This window comes from Sciurus vulgaris, assembly GCF_902686455.1.
Source record: "Sciurus vulgaris genome assembly, chromosome: 4".
Lineage (NCBI taxonomy): Eukaryota > Metazoa > Chordata > Mammalia > Rodentia > Sciuridae > Sciurus > Sciurus vulgaris.
The window spans coordinates 60,634,536-60,658,655 of record NC_136464.1 but is presented as its reverse complement, the minus strand read 5'-3'; the positions used below and the strand labels follow the sequence as shown (position 1 = coordinate 60,658,655).

The following is a 24,120-nucleotide window of genomic DNA, read 5'->3' as shown; positions in this document are numbered from 1 at the left end:
TTTGTTTATCATGGAAGGATTTTATTTCATCATCAAATTTGAAGGCATCTAAGGAGCCTTTTTAAGATACCACTTTAAGAGTCTTTTTGAGACACCACTCTGTCAAGATGGTATTCTCCTTTCCTATATCATCTTGGTTTAAATTTTTGCTTTGATTAATATATTCTTCGGAGATTTTTTTGAAAGTCAACATTCAACAAAAATCAAGAGGGGTTGTTTTAATCAGTTTTTGCATTGTGATGACCAAAATCCCTTATAAGAACAACTTACAGAAGGAAGACTTTAATTTGGGGCTTATAATTTCAGACGTCTCAGTTCACAGATGGCCGTTTCATTTCTCTGGGGCTGAGATGAGAGAGCATATCATAGGAGAAAGCCTAGAAGAGGAAAGCTGCTCTGCTCATGAAAGGGTCAGGAAACAGAAAGAAAAGAGAGAGAGGGAAAAGGCTACAGCGAAGATACTTCCATGGGCACACCCCCAGTGACCCAGCTCCTCCAGCCATACCCCACCTGGCTATAGTTACCAGTCATTCAAACTAGGATGAACTGATGAGGTTACAGCGCTCATAATCCAATTACTCCACCTCTGAACATTCCTGCATTAACCCAGAAGTGTTCAAGGGGACATCTCATATCCAAACCATAAGAGTCAGCTTCCTAACATGTAAATGAGATCACAGTACCCATTCCATTCCAGTAGCACACCATACTTTGGAACAAAATTCATATTGCTTAACATCTTTGATGAGGTCAAAATAATCTTTCCTATAATATCTACCTCTCTAAAATTATTTTGTGTCCCTCCCCTCCTCCAGTCAGTTTAAGAAAGTGTCTCCTTCCTATCTTTAAGCATACCAAGAATTTCCCCAATCTTATCATCTCTCCAGTTAATTTATTCTGCCTGAACAATTCCTTCCTGTCCTAAAATTGATGATTCTTTCTCATTAACCCAAAGAAATTTTCTCTAATTACTATCCCTAAACTGCTGTTATCCCCTATGCCATTTTTCTCTGCAGCTTATTATCCTACTTACTTCCTATCATTCATCATTGCCTTGTCAACATATTTATTTACTCTGTCTCTCTCACCACAAGAATATAAACTCTATAAAATGAAGATCTTACCTACTTTATCTTTCATTATACAGTTAAGTATATGATTCATTTATTGATACACAGTAGGTACAATTACAAGCTTATCTAAATAAATGGATAAAAACCCTATTCAAAGAATGAAAGAAATGGAGGGGAAGGGAGGATAGGAGAGACAGAGAAAAATGAGATGAATGGAGGTTGGTGGGGGATTCCTTAACATATGTGATTATTCCCATCCCTTATATATTAGGACACCATGCAACATTATGTTAAATGAGGGACCTAGGACTCCACAGCTACTATAGAACATAGCTGAGGCCAGGATCAAGGACTTCTGATTTCTAATCCAGTGCTCAGCCAGCATATCATAGTCTTTCAACTTTCTCTGATTGATGTGCTTTTTCTAAAGCTAATGGGTAAAGCTTCAGATATAATAAAGAAACAAGGCATTTGAAGGAGAAAAAATGATTCCCTGTGCATTAATTGGTGAGTTCATATCTTTTTACATTTACATCTCCCACTTGCATTTTGATTAGCAATTTCTTCTGTCAATTTAACACCAAAATCCTCTGTAATCAGTGACGTTATACTTCAGAACAGACTCAATGAGTCCCTGAAGCTGGTGAGACAGGACTTCAATCCCTTCACTTTGGTTACTCTGGTGGTGAATGTGCATGACTACCAGTCTGAATTCCTAAATCTCCTCAGAGACAGTAGGCAGTTAGAAATACGTCAGGCATATGTTGGTTTCAGTTCATTACAAATACAAAAAATTTTGTTCCAAATATAAACGTGACTTTTTTTTCCTATTATTATTATTATCATCATTATCAACATTGTTATCTTCATCACTCTTTCCAAGTCCCTTTTGGAAAGGTTTCTCATTCTAAGAAAGATTACTCTTTGACAATTACTTCTGACCAATATATTTAGTGAGGCATAAATAGTATGATTAGTAATTGATTATAATTCCTATCCTTTTTAATGGTAAATATAAGGGATTGCTTGTTAAATATCTAATTGCTATTTCTTCCTTGCTTAAATAATCTTGATTTTCAGATTTTAAGAAAAATATAAACCTCTATAAATTTTTGTTAATATAAATTTTTGGTAAAAGGGTATTCTGAATTTATTTCCAGACCACTAATTTTAGCAATAGTAGAAGATATGTACAAAGCCCTAGTTTTTATTTGTATATGATATAGCAAAGATACCACTATAGACTGGTAAACATGTAGTTTACAGCCATTTTTAAGGTTGGAAATAATTTTTCTTATGGTATCTTTCTGTATTTTATGACTTCAATTAAATTTCTGATTTCTGTTCCAAACACTGCATTGTAAGATACTATAAAGCACACTTTAATCATTAAATTTGTAGATAATTTTTGACATTTCAGAGCTTATAACACCAAGGGACTGATAATTGAGGAAAATGTGCATAAAATACACTTTAGCAAGTCCCACAAATTCCATCCTGAAGGATCTTTCTTTCATAACTCAAAAGCTTATACACAGAATCAAAAGTTCTCATCAGGGTTGTTTTACAATTGTCATTTTTAAAGAGCAATCTTTTCCCCTTCAGAAGGATAAAGGAGGACTTTTAGAACAACCACATGGGTCTAACTATTTGGGGGTTTCAACTAAGACAAATAGCATCAATACAGATGTACTGCACATTTGTGATCTCATACTGGCCATAAAATATAATACTTAGAAAAATTTGGTACTCTTGAAACTATTTTAAATAGAACGTTAAGCAAATTGTAATTTTTTGTGTAAAAGTATCCATCAAGTAAGTTTTGTATGGTCCATCATTTTTGTAATGTAAAACATTAAAGTAACATAATTTTTCCCTTGTCCTTATTTTCTTAGGTTTGGTAGTGACATTTGAAATGTAAATTTTGGAAAATAAATCAATCACTTAATTTAATTGTAAAATACCTTAACATCCGGTTCTTTAAGAACTCTTATTAAAAATTCCTTCCTTAATATAGATTATAGTCTTGTGTGGAAAGGATGAAAATAGATAAATTAATAAGCATAAAGCCTGTCATCAGGACAAATACTATGTAAATAAAACTTGATCAAGGAAATGGAGAGGCTAAAGTGGGAAGTGGTATTTTTATATATGACTCTATATGAGACTGATATAAGATGTTAGACAAGATAATGATGGAGCAGTCCTGAAGAGGCCCCCTGTGCAGGAAGAAAGCATTATGGTTAGACAGAACAGTAAGTAGAAAGATACCAGAAGGGTAGGTGGTCTGGCAAATTGAAAGAACAGCCAGCAGGCCAATGTGACTTGATCTGAGGGAGCAAGGAAGAGATGTCAGATAAGTGTTCTTCAACCAATTGCCCAAAAAGTGCTTCTTGGGGTTTATGTGTTTATAACTGGTCCATCAACAAAGGGAAGTCAGTGAAGCCTAAAGGCTCCTGTGGTGTAGAAACATTGAGTTGTTTCCTTCTCCTGTGATAAAGGAAAATGTCTGAAGCAGGATGCCTAAGGACCCTGACTCTCATCCTGTGACTTCTCCTATCAGTGCGTGACCTCCAGCACCTCAATTCTACTTTTGCTATCAGACTCCAGTATATTTCTCCCTTTGAAACTTGATAACTTACTTTATAGACACTGGAAATACAAAATTCTCAATCTCCCTCCTTCTCTTAGCTACTCCAAAGCCTATTTCTTAAAAGTCATCACTTCATAAATTGTTTTTTTTTTTTTTTTTTCAGAGTATTTTCTTTGGAAGTCTTATTCAACTCTGTAAAAGTTACTTTTGAAATGCAGCCATATAGCCAAACTTCTTGAAATGAGCATACCTTTAGAGTTTCTAGTCTAAAACCAAGATTTTTCCCCCAAATTTAAAAAAAAATTAGAATACTTAATACAAGTTTAACTTATTTAATTATTAAAATAGGCTAACTTACAATAAGTCATTTCATAATTAACCAACATAAGCAAATATTCCTTAAAAGTTCACAATTGTTAGGATCATTCCAAGATAGCAGACTAGAAGCATCCAGCTCTTCCTGGGGATAGAATCAAAACAACTGGGAGAATAGCTACTCTTTGAAGTAGGTGACTGAGGTTGGGTGCTAAAGTTTGGATATGAATAGACAGATTTAAAAAAAAAAAAAACAGACTTTGGAGAGAAAACGGAGCAAGAAAGAAGGCCTTAGCACCCAACACTTGTTGGTGAGGCAAAGGTCAGGGATACAGGTCAATGAAAGAAATGAATCTGAACAGGTATCATGCAGACATGAAGTCTAAACAGACAGTAGACCTGGGATATGCATAACATGCTGGCATGGAAGAGGTATTCTCAATTTCTCAACATAAAATCGTGGTTATCAGGGAGCCATCTTGAGAAAGCCTTGTCTGAGCTGAATGCTTTAGGAGTCAAGGGTCCCTGTTTCCTGTTTCCAGGTACCAGCAACAAATGTCATACACCAATCCAGCAGGTGTTGGCCTTGAGAGCTAGTTAGGCTATGGGGGAAAGCATATGAAAGAAAACAAAACCACTGTGAGATCTATGCATTGGGAAGTTTATCTCCAACAGATAAGAGGATAAAGGCTGCTTTCCACTTAGCACTAACAACTTGGGAAACCAATTACGGGAGCTCTATGGGAAAGGAAAGTTGCTTCTGAATACATTTGGAAGTTAAATTTCAGAACGTCAGAGCCAGAAGGGTACAGTAGAGGTGATATCCCCTGATACCAGTCCCCTTTCAGTGTGGATTGCTCCTACCTCCTAGCATTTCCTAGCCCATGGAGCAGGAATCTGAGAAAGCCTTGGATACCAGGGTGTGCTACAGCTATTAGCATCAATTCTGCCCTACAGAGATGACAAAGCCAGAGTAAACTGCTGCTGGCAGAAATTCTGCAGTGCCCCCATCACTATTGACAAACTGGGAGACCAAGAATTATAAAATTGGCTTTGCTTACAAACCACTCCCTCTGGTCCCCAGGAGAGCAACACAAAGGAAAGAAGGGTGAATTGTGCAGAGGATGCTCCCTCCACAGGGGTCTATAGCCAAAGAGGACAAAGAAAGAAGGTCTGTTTAGTTCAGGTTGAAAACATCATTTCTCCACACAAACAACATCCTTGGTAGAAAGGAATGCTTATCTTTTTTATTTGGTTACACCTGTTTGGTTTTGTATGTGTGTGTGTCTGTATTTGTGTGTATGTTTATGTATATAGATAGATGTATATTTAGATATTTATATTTATATACTTATATACTTTATATTAATAAATTTGCATCTATCCTAATTTTTCTTCTCTCTCCCTTTCTTATTCTTTTAACATTTAATTTTAAATTTTCTTGCCTTACCTTTTCTCGCCTCTCTTCTGTCTCTAAGTGAATAATTTTTCTCTTTTTTTTTCTTTCTCATTTTCACCATGCTTAAAGATTTTTAAAAATCTTTAATTAGACATATTTTTCTCCTTTCCTTTTTCTCTTTTTTCTAAATTTTCCTTCCTCCTCTTTTTCTGTTTTTCTGTTATTATTTTATAGTATTTTTCTATATATTTAAATTATCTTGATTAATTAATAATAGTTTATTCCATATTATGTTTGCCCCATCTTTTCTATTGTTATTGGTGTTGTGGAAGTAGTTGTTTTTAATTAATTAGCGCTATATTTCCATACCTGGTTTGTTTTATGCAGTAGTTGTTACTACCATTTGTTTTCTTCTTTCTGAACAGTGCTGGGGATTAATCCCAAAACCTTGAGTTCATTGAGCAAGTTGTTGGTAATGAATGACACTTACAACCCAGTTGTCAGAACTGTACCTCAATCCAGTCATGACCTTGACTTGCCCAAACACTGGAAAACAGTTCAACTTAAAGAATAGGGGATATAAAAACCTTCAGTCCATGACTTGATGCCAAGGAGACACAACTAGAGAAGGTCTGCAGTTCCATTCCTATTCATTTACCCCCCATAGCAGTAGCAGAGGGATATGATACAAATTCCAATGAGTGTCATACCTATGAATAATTGAAACATTAGTTTTTTCCCATATCTTTTCAGATTGCACATTACTGGTAAGTCTAGAAGAGTAACTCACATATGCAGTTACCTAAAATATACCTGTCTGAACTTCTAGAGGGTCTCAACTCTTGTAATACCTATAGCAAAAGCACTGATTCCCTGTACATATCATCAAGAGAAGGTTGCTCACTAAGAAGTCTCTCAGACAAAAATGGAAAAAAATGCTATCCCAAAAGATGCACAAATTTCAATATAAAGCACAAGAAATATGAAAAGAAGGTAACATTTCTTGTCCAAGAGTTAATGACTCCATAATTGCCATTCTAACTGGAGTGAAATGAAAACTTAGAGCAGTTTTGATTTGCATTTCTCTAGTTGCTAGAGATGAAAAACATGTTTTCATATGTTTGTTGATTGATTATAGTTCTTCTGTGAAGTGTCTGTGCAGTTCCTTAGCCCATTTATTGACTGGGTTTTTTTTTGTTTTTTTGGTTTTTTTTTTGTGTGTGTGTGTGTTAAGTTTTTTGAGTTCTTTAAAAAGCGTTGGTGAGAATGTAGGGGGAAAAGTATATTCATACATTGCTGGTGGGACTGGAAATTGGTGCAACCACCATGGAAAGCAGTATGGAGATTTCTAAGAAAACTTGGAATGGAACCACCATTTTAACCAGCTATCCCACTCCTCCGTTTATACCCAAAGGACTTAAAATCAGCATACTATAGTGACACAGCCACATCAATGTTTATAGCAACTCAATTCACAATAGCTAAACTATGGAAGTAACTTAGATGCCCTGCAACAGATGAATGGATAAAGAAAATGTGGTACATATGCACAATGGCATATTACTCAGCCTTAAAGAAGAATGGAATAATGGCATTTGCAGGTAAATGGATGGGACTAGAGAATATCATGCTAAGTGAAATAAGTCAATCCCAAAAAACCAAAAGCTGAATGTTTTCTCTGATAAATGGATGCTGATTCATAGTGGGGGGTAGGAAAGTGGAGAAAAATGAAGAAACTTTGGATTGTGCAAAAGGGAGTGAGGGGAATGGTGGGGTGATGGAGAAGAGAAGGATGGTAGAATGAGACAGACATTATTACCCTCTATACATGTATGATTATGATGACACTACTGGTGTGACTCAGCACCATGTACAGCCAGAGGAATGAGAAGTTATGCTCCATTTGTGTATAATGTGTCAAAATGCATTCCACTGTCATGTATAACCAATTAGAACAGATTTAAAAATTAATTTAAAAAAGAGTTAATAACTCCAGAAACTGATTACAAAGAGATTGAAGTGGCTGAAATGCTGGATAAAGAATGTCAAAGACTCATTATTATGATTCAACAAAGAGATAGAAATTCTGAAAAAGAAACAAACAAATCTCAGAAATGAAAAGCTCAGTAAGTCAAATAAAAAACCTCAGTTGAAAGACTTACCAATAGACTAGAAGAAGCAAAAGAAAGAAAATCATGATGTGAATACATGGTGGATACACTAGCATATTTAGACAGCAATAAAGAGAGGAGAAGAGGTAAGAAAAGTGGGAGGAGGAAGAAGACAGTGACAACAATGACAGAGAAGATGCAATGGCAGAGGCATCAGCAGCAATGAACAGAAAAACTGAAGTCTCAGACAATATTAAAAGACCAAACCCATGACCTATAGGCTTAGAGGAATAAATAGAACTATAGGCTAACAGTATAGAGAACTAATTCAGTGAAATAATAGCAGAAAATTTCTAAAATCTAAAGAATGACATGAATAGGCCCCAATGCAATAATTGTGGGTGACTTCAATGCTTCACTTTCACTGATAGATCATCCAGACCCCCCCCCCAAAAAAAATCAACAAAGAAGCATAAAAGTTAGATTACAATGTACAATAAATGGATTCTATAGAAATCTACTGAATATTACATCCAAAAATGACAGAATACTCATAAGAATGTGTATTCATCAGTCCACTGAATTTTCTCCAAAATAGATCACATTTTAAGCTATAAAATATCTTGACAAATACACAAAAAGAAAAAAAAATAATTTATTCACCTTATCAGACCATAATGGAATGAAACTAGAAATTAACAACAGAAACTTCAGAAATTATACAAACAGACGGAGATTGAACAACACACTTTGAATAAGCATGGGTCACTGTAGAAATCAGAGGACTTAGAAACTTTTCTAATAAGATAAATTAGAATATTCCTAGTACTAAAATAAAATGGAATAAAAACAATCTAGCAGAACCCATAGGGCATGGTAAAAGCAATTTTAAGATGGAATTTTATAGCTATAATTGTCTACATTAGAAAAGCACAGAGCTCTCAAATAAATGACCTACTGGTATATCTTAAGCCTTTGGAAAATAGGATAATTTGATCTCCTCGTTTCCCAATTGTATTCCAATTGAACAAACCAAACACAAAATCACTAAAAGGAAAGAAATAATAAAGTTTCAAGCAGAAATAAGTGAAATAGAAATTAAAACAGCAATAAAAAGGATGAATGAAACAAAGTTTTGATTCTTTGAAAAGATAAAGAATATTGACAAGCCCTAGGACAAACCAACTAAAAGATAGAGAGGAAAGAAAAAACAAATTTAATAAAGTTGGAAATGAAAACAAGTATATATTGCAAGGAAAAAAAAAACCACTGAAATTCACAGGATAATTAGGGAATGTTTTGAAAAAGCATATGCTAATAAATCAGGAAATCTAGAAAAAAAATGAACAAATTTCTATACACATATGGCCTACCAAAATTGAACCACAATGGTTTAAAATTCATAAGTAGATCAGTACAAGCAATGAGATTGCACAGTGAAAAACATTCTCCCAACAAAGAAGCTCAGAATCACACAAATTTATGACTGAATTTCATTAGACTTTTAAAGAACTAAAACCAATGCTATACAAATTATTTCAAGAACTAGAAAGAGAAGCAACAACTGAAAATTTATTTTATGAAGTCAGTATTAGCCTTCTGCCAAAACCTGATACAGATGCAACAAAAACAGAAAATTATTATTAATATTGTTGATGAACATAGATGCCAAAATCCTCAATAAAACAATTGAAAATCTAATTCAACATTACACTAAAAAGTTCATACATCATGATCAAATTGGTCTTTTCCAGGGATGCAAAGTTGGTTGAATACATGCAAATAAATAAATCAAGGATAAAAACCACATGAATATCTGAAGTGATGCAGAGAAAGCTTTTAATAAAATTCAACATCTTATTATGATAAAAGCCCTGAATAGACTAGGTAAATAGAAAGACCATACCTCAACGTAATAAAGGCTCCCTGTGGCAAACTCTTTGCCAATATCATACTGAATATGAAAAAAAACTAAAAGTATATCCTCTAAAATCAGAAATAAAACAAGGATGCCCACTCTCTCTACTCTTAATATAGTACTAGAAACTTTAGCCAGAGTAATCAGAGAAGAGAAAGAAATCAAAGGAATACAATTAGGAAAAAAGGAGATCATATCTTCTCATTTTACTGATGACATGTTTCTATATATAAAGACCCTAAAAAATCCACCAAATGTATCTTAGAACTGATAAACAAATTCAGCAAAGTAGCAGTATACAAATCAACCCACAAAATTTCATAACTTCCCTGTACAACAAAATTGAAACCGCTGAGAAAGAAATCAGGAAAACATTCCTATTAACAATAACCTCAAAAATAAAATACTCAGGAATAAACCTGGTCAAGAAGCTGAAAGACCTCAACAATAAAAATCATAAAAGACAAAATTAAGAAATTCACTAAAGGATTGAAAGACTTCCCATGTTCATGGATTGGGAGAATTAATATTGTTAAAATGGCCATACTAGTGAAAGTAATTTACAAATTCAATGTATTTCCCATCAAAATACCAATGACATTCTTCACAGAATTAAAAAAACAATCCTAAAATTCATATGGATCATGAAAGATCCCAAATAGTCAGAACAACACTGACAGAAGCACAATACTGAAATCATCACAATAACTGATTTCAAAATGCATTATAGAGTCATTGTAACAAAACAGCATGGTAGAAAAAAATAGATGTTGAACAAAGGAATATAATAGAGGACTCAGGAATAAGATACAACCCTCTGATTCTAAGCATTCAGCAGACAAAAGGCAGTTTTGCTAACAAATGGTACTTGGAAAACTGGTCATCCACTTGTATAAGATTGAAACCAGATCCTTATCTCTTACCTTGTACATAAATCAACTCAATAGAAGAAAGATCTTAATGTAAGACCTGAAACTTTTGAGGTCTCTGGAAGAAACCATAAGGGCAACAATTGAAGATAAAGGTGTAGGCAATAGTTTCCCCAAAAGGACTTCTATAGCTCAGGAAATAACAAGGATTGGCAAATAGTATCACATCAGATTTAAAAGTGTCTGCACAGCAAAGGAAATAATCAATAGAATGAAGAGTCATCCTACAGGATGGGAGAAAAATCTTTGTCAGCTATTAATATCACAGAGGATTAATATACAGAATATAGAACAAATTCAAAAAATTCAACAACAATGAACAAATAATCCAATCAATAAATGAGTAAAAGAACTAAACAGATATTTCTCAAAGAGGGAAGTGCAGATAGCCAGTAAATATATGACAAAATGCTCAATAGCAATACAAACATCAGGGCAATGCAAATCAAAACTACATGGAGATTTCAACTCATCCTGATAAGAATAGTTATTATTAAGTAAACGAAAAATGGGTGCTATCAAGAAAGGCTAACATAATTAAGGCTACTTTGGCTGTTCTGATTTTCCCTACCTTGCACTCTTTTGTTTTCAGAGAAAACAGCAAGAGCTTCTCTGTAGAACTCTTCCCACTAAGTTTGACAGAAATTTGCATATAAAGCTAAGGTTACTTTGCCACAGGCCTTTTATTAAGTTCCCTTAGGAAGTCCCTTGGTAGTTGGCTTCTTTACAAACTGGTTCTGACAGTATAAAGGAGCTCTCACACTTCCAAAAGAGGACAAAATGTTTTAACTGGAATTCCAGGGCAAGACTCCTGTGAAAATGAAGAGTAGAGCAATTAAGATGAATTTAGGAAATCTGCCTAACACTGAGGAATGAAAAAAGTATTATGTCTTTGTATGTTAAATTCAAAATGGTGCCTGAAGAGATTCTCCACAGTCAACAAAGAATCTGCAAAGCATGAAGAAGCTAACATTTGATAGCAGTTAGTTCTACAGAGAAAAAGCATTCCCTAGGGTTAGAAAAACTGGCTTTATAGGGAACTGCAGTCATTAGTGCCAAGCACCATGGAACATTGCCCTGTAGGTGCAGGTAATGCACCAATGGATCTCAAGCAGTACAGTCGGGATCCAGAAATTACTGTGAACATAACAATTTATCATTGAAATTGGATACTTTGAGAGTAAAAAGGGATACAATCCAAGATTATCATATGTAAACTAAGGTGGATACAGCAAATATTGGTTTTACTCATTTGTAAACAATCTTTGGACAAAATTATTACTACTATAACTTAACAAGTGAAATGAGAGAATAAAGTTGGTGGATTTCACCATCCTTTAGCCTTAAAAAATGTATTTTAAAATATATGATAATCAAAGGGTACTCTAAAATATAATTTTAATTGCTGAGCAAATGATGTAAAATACCAAAAGGATGTAAAAAATTCTTTATAGCCTTCAGAGCAGGGTAGGAGTTAATGAACTAAAGATTTTATCTGCAAAGCACCAGGGCATGAATGTAAATTTTTGAAATAAAGAACCAAAGAGAGTTTTATCTACAAAAGAAAGTGTGAGAAAATTAGAGCAGTCAGAAGAAAGGAAGTCCTTAGAATGGAGAACAAACATCTGAGACTCTAGACTTCCACTAGGAAGGGTTAACTGAAGTCATTTTGGGTGATTTCATGACTCAAGGAACTGGAAGAAAAGGACTATATTCAAATATTTTGGATGATTAGGTTTACAAAAGAAAATTTATAAATGAATGAATATATTCTTGGAGAAGTCAGTCAATATTTTGGAAATGGGCTAAAACAAGCTTCCTGAAACAAAGGTCATGAAACATTTTCTGTAAAGAGCCAGATAGTAAGTATTCTAGGTTTTGTGAGACATGTAGTCTCTGTTGTAGTTACTCTACCTTGCCATTGTAGCACAGTCATAGATTAAAAACAATGTCTTGTCCATACTTCAATAAAATTTTATTTACAGAGGCTAAAATTAGATTTTCATATAATTTTCACATGTCAAGTAATATTTTAAAAAATATTTTAAACAATTTAAAAATTTTAAAACTATTCTTGGCCCGCAGGCTATACAAAATAAATGGTGGAACATATTAGGCCAGAGTCCACCAACCCCTGAAGTAATACATAATGATTAATAAACATGAGAAATTAGAAAAAAAGTGAAAAAGAGCCTATAAAATAGAAATATTTGGCAAAAAACAGTAACAAAGTAAAAAAAAGTATTTATTTTGTAATGTGTCTAATTTTGGCATTTTCTATAGTCTAGCAAAATTTTCTAATTAATATAGATTGGTAGGACTTTATCTAATTAAAATTACCTTTATACTAAGGAATTAGCTACCAAGTCGAACAGGAATTGAAAATCAGCTTAATTTTTTTCAAATTTATTTGTAATTTTAAGTGTACAGTTTGATTGATGAATTTTGACAAATGTGTATATCCATGTAACCATTTCAGATTATTAGTTTTCATAAATGGTTTTCTGAGAATTTGGGAAGTGCAACATTTTATCTAGAAATCAATATTGGGATGATTAACAACTTATCTCTCAATTCAGGTCTTTAATTTTTCTTAAAAATATTTTATAAGTTTCACAATCTAGATCTTATATGTGTTTTATTAAATTTATCACTAAATTGTTTGATGCCATGATACATTATATTCTAAAAGTATATTTTCTAATTGTTAGTTGCCACTGTATAAAATACATACTTTGAGTTTGAGATTTTTTTGTATTTTTCCATTGCATAATTCTTATATAATTTGCATACAGTGGGATATGGACAGTTTCACTTTGTTCCTCTTCTCAGGAAGCAATATTTATTCCTTAATTTATAGGCACAGTGATAACTGAAAGTAGGAATTCAGTAGTATTTATCTTTTTTCCTCTGTAGTGAAGAAATCAATAATGGCCTTTAAAGTAACAATACAAGTGGTAACTATACAGCTAAGATTTGAACAGTCTTTTGATTCATAACTTCTCTACCCTGAACTTAATTCCACAGACCCATAATAGCAGCAGGTAACATTCTGTGTTAGTGACTAGCTGGTACAGGCAGGGCCTCTCCCTCCAGTAGTTTGAGTGTGAGAATTCAGACACACAGCAACAAAGTAGTACATATGTACTTTATCTGTGGGTGTAGGGACAGAGATGATGTGACTCTTTCCTCCTTCAGGTTTTTGAGACCTGTCTTGGAAATCAGGAACAGGTCCTCATTCCCCCAGTGTTGAAGATTATAAACACCTGAGAAATGCCAAAGCAAGCATAGAAAGCAAGTTTTATTTAAGAGGACAGAGATAGATTTCTCCAGAGAGAAAAGAGGCCCAGAGCTGGGTGCCAGCGGGAGGGGAGTGTCTCACTCTTTTATAGACCCCCAGAACCCCCATCTTCTCTTTATTCTCAGCTAGGTGCCTAAGGGCAGGAAGGAGCAACACAGGGGGTAATAATCCCCCGCTGTGATCCCCTGAGGTGTTAGTAACCCATTGAGCTGGGAAGTGTGATCCCTGATGTTAAGGACCCAGTGATAATCAGTGGACCCCTATCATTCATTATCTACACAGACTGCCAGGCTTTCTGCCCCCTGCCTCAATTTGTTGAGGAATGTGACATTTCCTGTTCCCTCAGGCCAGTTAGGGCTGCAAGCAGATTGCTTTTTGGTAAAGAAAGCATGTGGGGAGTCAGTACAAGTAGGATCATTTTATAGAATTATTCTCTTAATCTTGTGTTCCCACCATCCTCATCTATTTTTCCCCTATAGTTTCATGTAAAACTACATTTTCATCTGTTTTTTTTCTTTTTGGCCTTATAGTTTATTTAAAGAAAAAATATGTCTATCTCAAAATTCATAAGGCATTCTTTCAAACATATTCTTAGAGACATGTTCTCAGCTACTGCAGCATCGAATTCAAATGCCCTTAAACTGAACTATCTACTGAGGATTTCAGTCACATAAAGGGCCAATATCATATCATTTATTTTCATCAGTATTCTAGATAAAGAAAATGCAGCTTTACATCTCATGTTCCTAATTGGTGCTAACTTGGCACTGTCAATATCCAAATTGGAAAGAAATCAGATAAATTATATGAAAAGTCATTTAGAAACGAAATGAAACTTAGCAGAATTAGAATTTAGGACAGAGGGCAATCACAACCAAAATGGAAACAGAGTTCATAGGCAATAGCAGTATAAGAAATAAAATTTAAGCAAGTCATCCTTAATTCAATAATCCTGTATTTAAAATGGGTTACAAACAAGACAAAGATGGTTATTCTAGCAGTAGAAATGACACATGAGAACAACTCTTCTACTTTATCTGATCGGACAGTTTTTAATTGTGTCACTTGAAAAGTTTTTTGAAAATTAAATAAGAACTAGAGAAGAACACAAAATATTAGATTATTCCTGTGAGAAAAGTTAACAGAAATGGAAGTATTTATCTTGAAAAAGAACTGACCATAGGGAAAAAATTACTGCCTTCGAAGGCTATTAATAATTACAATAAATTGCTCTCCTGCCCTACGGAGGACCACTATATGTGAGATACATGGCAAGATAATTTGATTCATTATACACAAGTCATCTTGATAATAAGAAAAAAAATTAAATACTGGAACATCTAGCTAAAAGAGGTTATGACATTTTTTTTTTTATCCCTAGACAGCTTTAGCAAGACAATATGCATTTTCTACCTTGATTCTTACATACTGTTTCAATGGTATATCTTCTCAATGTGTGCACAGGGATAGTGAAAATGTAGGGTTTCATCCCAGTAAGACAATTTCCTAAAGATCATGTGTCTTCTTCACAATATTAGTGCTTCTCTCCTTGACTCACTTATCCTCCCATTGTACTTATCCTCAATACAATGTTCCCCAGCTAATGATGGTTCCTAATAAACCCATTGTAAACTCAAAATATCATCTAAGCCGGAACTGCATTTAATGTAGCTAACCTACTGAATATTAAGATTAGCAACATAGTACACCCTAGAGTACCTGCTATATAGCTTCATGACTGGGTGGCTGACCTGGAGCTGCAGCTTTGTGCAGCTACTCAACATCACAAGTGTATGATATCACATATTGCTAGTCAAGGAAAAGCTCAACCTTCAAAGTATGACTTCTACTGAATACATGTAGTTTTCACAACATTGTAAAACAAACAAAAAAAAATTAGAGAACAATTTGGGGTTTCTTTCTAATATCTATAACTGGTTTGCTTTCAGGTTTTCCCAAGTCCTGATGTGCTAAATCCCATATCTTGACACTTAACCATTGTTCTGCAGACTCTTCCACCTGCCCTGCCAGGTCCTACATTGTCAGTCCTTTTCTTTACAAGGTTCATAGATGACCCTGTGTGTATGGACTTCTCAGTGTCACCTAACTGAGTTCAACTCTATCAGCTACTATTGATAAATTACCTGATACATTACCCCATATATTCTTGGCACTTTTACTTTCATCTTACAGTCTTACTAGTAGTTAAGTCCAGAAGCTTTCAAATGAAACTCTATTCATCCTTACAAATTACACTCAACAGGCCTGCTGAATTTTCTAACTCTAAGCACCTGCCATCCTGCCTGAGGGTTGCTTTCTTTGGCCACAAGAGCTTGACTGGTTCTGAGCATAAGACCCAGGTACCACCCCTGAGAATAGCACTTAATCAAGAATGAATAGGTGGATAAGTTTCCAGATCTTGTTCACCTTGGGTGGAATAATTCTGAGGTGTGTACTACAGTATCTCCCAGAGTTCACCAACAGTGAATTACCTGTAGTGATTCATAAGGAAACCTTATTGGTTTCCTTCCCATCCTAATCTCACTCTTATTTGCTCCTAAATACACTACTAACAACATAAATCCTTTCCTGAGGGTCTGCATTCAGGTGAACCCATTGTAAGACTTAATATCTTATATATGCATTTTTGAAGGTCCTATGTTGTTTCATTACAAACACTTAAATTAATTTACATAAACATTTGAGTAAAAACATATGATTTCGGTCTGTATATATACATTGTGTCTGCAGTAAATGTGTACATTCGCACCCCTGGGAATGTGGCATGAATTTTCTTAAATGGACAACTCCCAGACGGGGAAAGTTGAAGAGTCCTGCTGGCTCCAGGTAAGATTTCTTACAGAACACTCTGATTCTGTGATCTAGGAAGAGAAGATTTGGCTATAGAAATACCTTGTTTAAACATACTTCCTTGTCAATTCCAGTGTAGTAATAGGAAAGATACTTGCCATTTGTTAGAGAACAGAAAGCAAATTACTTGATATTTTTCTCTTTGCCTCCGGATCATGCCATGAGACACTTGTAGACAATGCATCTTATCATTTCTGCACATGCTGCAGCTAATATGCTCATTTACATAAGTTATAACCAAATACATAAGTAAAATTGTAGTTTGTGACAGTAGATCTGACTTTGGGGATACATACAAATTTCTGAGGTTCTAATGGATTTCAGCATTGACATTAGAGAATAGAATAAGATATTTCTTGCAACCATTGAAGCATTCCAGATGGTGAAGAATGGGAAATAATTCAAGGAAAGTAAAGCCAACTTACCCGAATCATCATGACAGAACATCTGATGTCATGAATTGTGTCATAGATCTTCTTTGAAATATCCACAAATTGATTATCATCAAACACATTCAAGGAGTTCTTGTTTAAGGCTTCCAAGGCGACATTCACTTGTGTTACAAACTCAGGAATTACTATTAAAATAAATAAGAGAAGATTGTCTTTGTAATTATAGGTTTCTATAATTTCTAGGAATGTAGGGTTGTATTTTTAAACAAGTGAGTTTGTTAACTGACACTTAATAATTTTTAAATATAGAGATAAAAAACATTTTGGCAGGATTTTCTTGGATCTCTGAAAAGTACAGGGTATCAAAGACAATGAAACACATATTTGTAGAAATATTTTAAAATTATCTATCCCTTTCATGTCATTTTTGTTTTTCACCAAGACTGAGACTATGTATTCAATTATCTTATTCAATTTAAATCTGAAGCAATTACAAAAAGAAATTGGTATGAAAAACAGAAATGTAAACATAAAGATATTTGAAGAAATAATCTTAATTTCTAAACAGAAGAAATTTTATAGGTACAAGTTCTGTCATAAAATCAATAAAGGCACTGTTAATATTATTTTGGTAAGATGGTTTACATATAATCAATATATTATTGAAAGAGATTGGTAATGTCATAGGCAAACTATTTCTAAAACAGCACAACATTCAGTATAGGTACCAACGTTATCAGCAAAGCCAATATGTGGATTGGTTTCTTTTTTAAAAGAAAAGTAAAGCTTCCAAATAAGTATCCAATAAAAAAGATATTTCCAAGTTTAAAAACAATAACATTTATTAATCCCTCATTAGATGTAGGGTACTTTTCTAAACCTTCAACCTGGTTTAAATCGTAAAATAACCTCATTATAAGTGTAAGGTTAATAGTTTAACAACTAAGAATGATATAGAGAAATCAAGAATCTTTTTTTACTATTTTTTATTTGTTCTAATGAGTTACACCTGTCAGAAGAATGCATTTTGGCACACCATACCTAAATGGAGTATAACTGCTCATTCTTCTGTTTGCACATGATATAGAGTTGCACTGGTCATGTACTCATATATGCACATAGGGTAATCATGTCCCCTTTATTCTACTATCCTTCCTACTCCCATTCCCCTTCCTTCCCTCCCTTCAGTCCCATCTGTCTAAACCAGAGTACCGCTATTCTTCCCTAGACCCCCACCTTATTGATGTGCCTACATCACTGTAGTACGCTGATTTTAATTCCTTGGGGATAAACTGAAGAGTGGGATAACTGGGTCAAATGGTGGTTCCATTCCAAGTTTTCTGAGGAAACTTCATACTGCTTTCCAGAGTGGTTGTATCAACTTCCAGGCCCACCAACAGCATATGAATGTACCTTTTTCCCCACATCCTTGCCTTGTTGCTTGCATTCTTGATAATTGCTGTTCTGACTGGAGTCTCAGGGTAATTTTAGAATCTCAGTGTAATTTTAATTTGCATTTCTCTAATTGCTAGAGAGGTTAACATTTTTTTCATATGCTTGTCGATTAACTGCATTTCTTCTTCTGTGAAGTATCTGTTCAGTTCCTTAGCCCTTATATTGATTAGGTCGTTTGTTTTTTTGGTGTTAAGTTTTTTAGTTCTTTATACAACCTGGAGATTAATGCTCTATCTGAGGTTCAGGTAGCAAAAATTTTCTCCCATGCGGTAGGCTCTCTCTTAACATTATTGATTGTTTCTTTGGCTGTGAAGTTAAGTCCCCACTCCCCTTTATTAGTTCATCCACCTAGTGGAGAAGCTTCCTGTCTGCTGTCTTTCTTGGTTTCACAACACCAAGCAGCCAGGAAAGCAAACTCCTCTATTCTGCCATCTTGAAAACCCCATGAAATCAAGAATCTTCCCTGATTCATTTCGCTACTATGTAGCAGAAGAGAGATTTGAACTCAGACTGCTAAAATTCAGAGTTTAAACCCTTAACTACTGTGTTATATTAAGGAAACCTCTGACATGTGAAGATGTAGGATTGAAAACTAATTATTAGAGCAATAATTCTAAACCTGGAAAATAAAAGAATTTTAACCAGTATACCAATATAGATAAATATTATTTTTCCTATATTCAAATCTCTCTCTGTGTCATACTATCTCTTGCTATCCTACCTGCCATGTTAGTGATATGGGGAAATATCAGTGGCATATATGAGTACTCACATTGTCTAGGCCCCTATTTCCTCCACTTAGTAAATGTATCATCTACACCTTATTTCTTAGTCACTGTACCTGCTAGTATTATCCACTGTACTTCCTTCTTCTGTCCTTCCCTAGGCACACCGCCCAATAAAAAGTAACATCTAACTAGATGTGTCTATTAAAATTAAATTTGCAAACTTTAAATGAAATTTAAAATTCAATTCCTCAGTTAAACTCAGCCCATTTTAAATGTTTAGTTGACTCATGTATAAACTTCCATTTTGAGGGGAAGAAATAGGGCTATTATCACAGAAACATATATTGGCTAATACTATAGTATAGTGCGATTCCATCAAATCACTCTTACTTTCAATGAATAAGATAACAGATCCAGGGAGGAAGAAAACTCACATCATTTTTCTGAGAATAAAGAGTCCCAAACAACAGCTCTCAGCTACATGGATATGATTTCCAAAGACTCTCTAATCCAGACCTGTTCTTTGAATGCCAGAAGAGCCATTGCAACTTTCCATTGCAAAATTCTGTCTGAATTTTTTATAACACCTCAAACCCATCCCATATAAATCTAAATGTGTTATTTTCTACACAGAAAACCTAGTTTTCTCCTACTATGTTTATCTTAACCCATTTACTATTGCTAATAACACAATACTATACAGTGGACGAGTTAAAAGAAAAGAGGCTCATGGTTTTGGTCCGAGATCAAGAGACCACATGTAGTGATGGTTACCTTGGTGGCAATCCCTGAAGTGACACATGGCAGAGAATGTGAGAGACAGGGACCATGTGAGACACCTGGTCCAAGTGGCTTCACAGCAGACCCACTCTCAAGATAACATATAAGCTCACTAATCCACTAGTGAGCAGTTTAATGGACTAACACACTCATAAGGGCAGAACCTTGAATCGACTCTTTAAAATTCCATTTGGTCCTATCTCTTAATAACTCATTATGGGAATTGCATTTCAACATGAGTTTTACAGGGGAGAAACCATATTCAAACATAGCATTGCTCTATTTTTATGTCCAGTCTGCTCATGAAAAAGCCCCAGTGTTTTCTTTGATCTCCTCCTGCTCTGCTTTCCCTCCTATATTCAGATGCCCACTAAATGCAGTCCTCTCTACCACAATAATGTCCTAAATCCATTGTCAATTTTTAGTCCCACTTCCTGTAGCATCATCATCTTTTCAAGTCCACACCATAGTCCATCCCCTGCCTAAATTCTGCTCATTCTTCAGACTTGTTTTATGTATCAATTTATCAATGGAACCCATTCTTAGCATTAAATACAATAATATTTGCCACAAAACGCTCACTAAATTATTTCATGATTGAGTCATGACACATTTTAAATAATTCCTTAAATTTGCATGTTTATATCTGATATACCTAACTAAGCTTGTAGTAAATAACTGAGTGCATTAAGGGAATATAATTAAAGGAATGAATAGAATATCTAACAGCCAGAAAAAAAAAAGTGTAGCTTATGTTTAACTTGCATTTCATTGAGTTACATTTTTCTCATGTAGGGAAGCTTCAAAAGTATATGTATTCAGGTTTACAGAAACAACCAAACATATTAAATGAGTTAATTTTTACTTGTAGTGCTGAGAGAAAAGAGAACTCTTAAGGAGCTATGTCCAGCCAAGTTCTGGCATGAACAGCAAATCACTCACCAAAACCACCACTTTCTTTGACATCCTTTATTAACTCTAAACACATAGTTAAGCACAAAGAGATGTGGTATCAACCGCTGTCATGGCCTGTTGTTTGCAAAACTTTATTTGTAATCATCCTTACCAAAAGTATTTTTCTCATATCCCAACAAGTGTGCAACAAAAAAATTCTATCAATACCTTGAGAAAACTCATTTCCACAGTAGCAAAAATGCTCCCATCATCTTCCCATGGCAATTTTGGCCAAAGAAAAGAAATAATAAAAACATAAAGTCATGTAAACATCTAGATTTCACTGCATGAGATAAGGTGAGAAAAACTTAGGATATATTAAGGAAAACAGAACAAAACATTTTAATTATTGCAAAATGATTTCATTTTAACTCCTCTAGGGTCCTTTTATTAATAAGTTAATATTAGCTCCAATTAAAATAAAATCTTTCACAAGCAAATGTTTAATTCTGAAGTACAGATGGAAAATACAACTTTTTTTTACTCTAACTGCATAAATGAACTATTCGAAGCGGATATGTAATACATTTCTCATTTCATTAGTTTAAACATCAGCTGCTAGTATGCTTTACTTACACTGTGGACATATGGTTGCATGGATCAAACTAGGAGTGAATTTTTTCAATGCTTTCAAGAAAACACAAACTGAATATAATGAAGTAGCCAGTTAATGATAACTTAGAAGGTATAACAAATTGACAAAGCTGTCTTCAATCCATAATCTACTCAGGTTTCAAAAAAATAAGGTTCACACATAATATACAGTCATGCTTTACAATCATTGCTTAAAAAGGGGTATATATTAAACAAATTCATTCTAACCAATTGAAATGCTAGGTAGGATAAACTGTTTTGAACTTTGATAGATTTATGAAATAAAGGTGGCCTTTGGGACAATATATCTGGGTCAAAAAAAGGATCTTGTCTATTGATATGACAAATTCTAAACCAGTTCAGAATTCCTGAAGTCTATACTTTCTCAATTACCTTTATTCAGAATATACACAATGATAGGTAGCATTCATTATATCAAATTAGCGCTGTGCTAAGCATTTAATATGCATGTCTAATTTAATACTTACAGCAGCCCTGTGAGGCAGGAACTATTACTATACTGATTTAACCGATGAGGAAACTGAGGTCACATAGCTAATAAGTGAAGGGCAGGTAATTGAGACTAAAAAGCATGCTCTCTGAACCCTAAGCTGCACTGCCTCCTTTTAATAAGTAAAGTCCTTGGGGCTTCTGAATTGCAGTGCTCCTGGGGAAATTAATGTTAATTTTCTGACAATGAGGTTAACAGACCTATAGAGGCAAATTCTCCTAAGCCTTGAGCCTCTTTCTAGTACTAACCCAAGAATATTTTATCCCTTCATAATCCTTGCTAAATTTATTATGTGCATTTGAAAGTAGATGAGGGTATATAATTATCAAATTAAATAGGTCAGTAAAGAATTCAGACTCATTACAGGTAATGATCTGAAATGATGTCACCAAGTTATGTTTTCTATCATTAATAAAACAGATTAAAATATTTCTAATTATGTTATTATCTTTGAAAATTACTAATGATAGAGAAATTCGCCTTTGAAAGTTCACATAATGCTAAGTCATCATTTCTTTATATTACGTTAAGCAACTGGGAATGAATTAATAATAGTGAAAACTACAATTAAGCATATGAATGACTTCTATAAATACTTCATACCCTTCATTTTTCCCTGTATTGAACACTTATTATTGTGGTTCATATTTATTTAATATTTAGAGAGCTAATGTTGTATAACAGAAATGTGTTTGGTACCTCACAGATTATAGATCATAAAACTCCATGGGGAGGATCTCATCACTTTTCAAATGATGTGTCATAAAGAACTGACTCACTCTGATCATTTATGACACATCACACGGTTAACAAGAGCAGCACTTCTGACCTTTCTATTATTTCCTGCCTGTACCTTTCAAGCATCTGGAATATCTCTAAAATGAGAGGAATAAAATAAAAAAAGAGAAAGAATTTTAAGATCCATAGCTTCCTGAAGCTGATACTATATATATATTTTTTCCCCTTCTGGCAGAGATATTTTTCCACATATGAAAGTCTGAACACTTAATTAGCCTGAGTGTCCACCTTCGGATCTGTCCAGTGACTTAGAAACTTCTTTCCCTGGAGCTTGATCTTTAAACCATATGTTAATATTAATAAGTCATATTTCTTGATTTAAATATTTTAGAAGTTTTTCTAATGACTTTGTACCTGAGATAAAATTTAACTCACACTTTTCCTCAGATCATTTTCCTATTTGTTCACATCACAAAAATGTAAATGAATGTGAATACTTAAATATTTAAAGTTGGTCCTGTGCCAAATAATATGTTGACCTTTGTTCTCTGATATACCTCTTTGTTCTTTGTTTCTAGGGTTTTGGGGAGGATATTGGGAATTGAACTCAGGGGCACTCAAACACTGAGCCACATCCCCAGCTCTATTTTGTATTTTATTTAGAGACAGAGTCTCACTAAGTTGCTTAGCACCTTGCCATTGCTGAGGCTGGCTTTGAACTCATGATCATCCTATCTCAGCCTCCCAAGCTGCTGGGATTACAGGCTTTGTTTTAGTGGAGTCAATAATTTGACTCTTTATTTTAAAAATGCTTACTTTTTATATTTTTAGTAAGAATTTACAAATATTTAAATTATAAGTACCAACTGCTATACCATGAAACATCTCAAAATCCATTAATTAAACTCTGAATAGGTGTGATAGCCCTCAACATGGCCTCCAATGATCCCAGCCCCCTGATATCAAGTCTCTGAGTATCCTAGCCCACTGTGTATTAGATCTGTATGGCCAACTGAATATAACAGAAGTTAGGTGTGCTACTTCTTGTTTAAACCGACCAACATTGCAGAATCCATCTTGGTCCCTCTCTCTTGCATATTACTTGCTCTAGGAACTTCAGCTGTTATGTTGTAAACTAAGGAGAGCCTCATATGATAAGGAACTGTGGTGGCCAGTCAACAGTTAGCTAGGATGAGAACACAGGTCAACAGTCGAGTGAGTGAACCTGGAAGTAGATCCCTTGCTCCACTCACACCTTTAGACGACTGTAGCCTGTGATGATATCCTGACTACAATATCACGAGAAATCCTAAGCCAGAACCACTCAAGCTGCTCCTGTATATCTGATTTTCAGGAAAAAAAAAAAGAAAATAATTGTTCTTTTAAGCTTCTAAGTTCTGATATAATTTGTTTAACAAGTAATAATTACTATGCTGAGAGACCTGTAACTTACTTCTT

At 34.3% G+C, this 24,120-nt stretch overlaps 1 protein-coding gene across 3 annotated transcripts in view; it reads right to left on the bottom strand.

Moving 5' to 3' along the window:
• CTNNA3 (catenin alpha 3) overlaps positions 1-24,120 on the bottom strand; it is a 1,874,587-nt gene that overhangs the window by 366,256 nt on the left and 1,484,211 nt on the right. For all 3 annotated transcript variants that reach the window (XM_079135772.1, XM_079135773.1, XM_079135774.1), the window contains exon 13: positions 16,936-17,087. In XM_079135772.1, the coding sequence (XP_078991898.1) occupies positions 16,936-17,087 (152 nt within the window). The remainder of the gene's footprint in view (positions 1-16,935; positions 17,088-24,120) is intronic.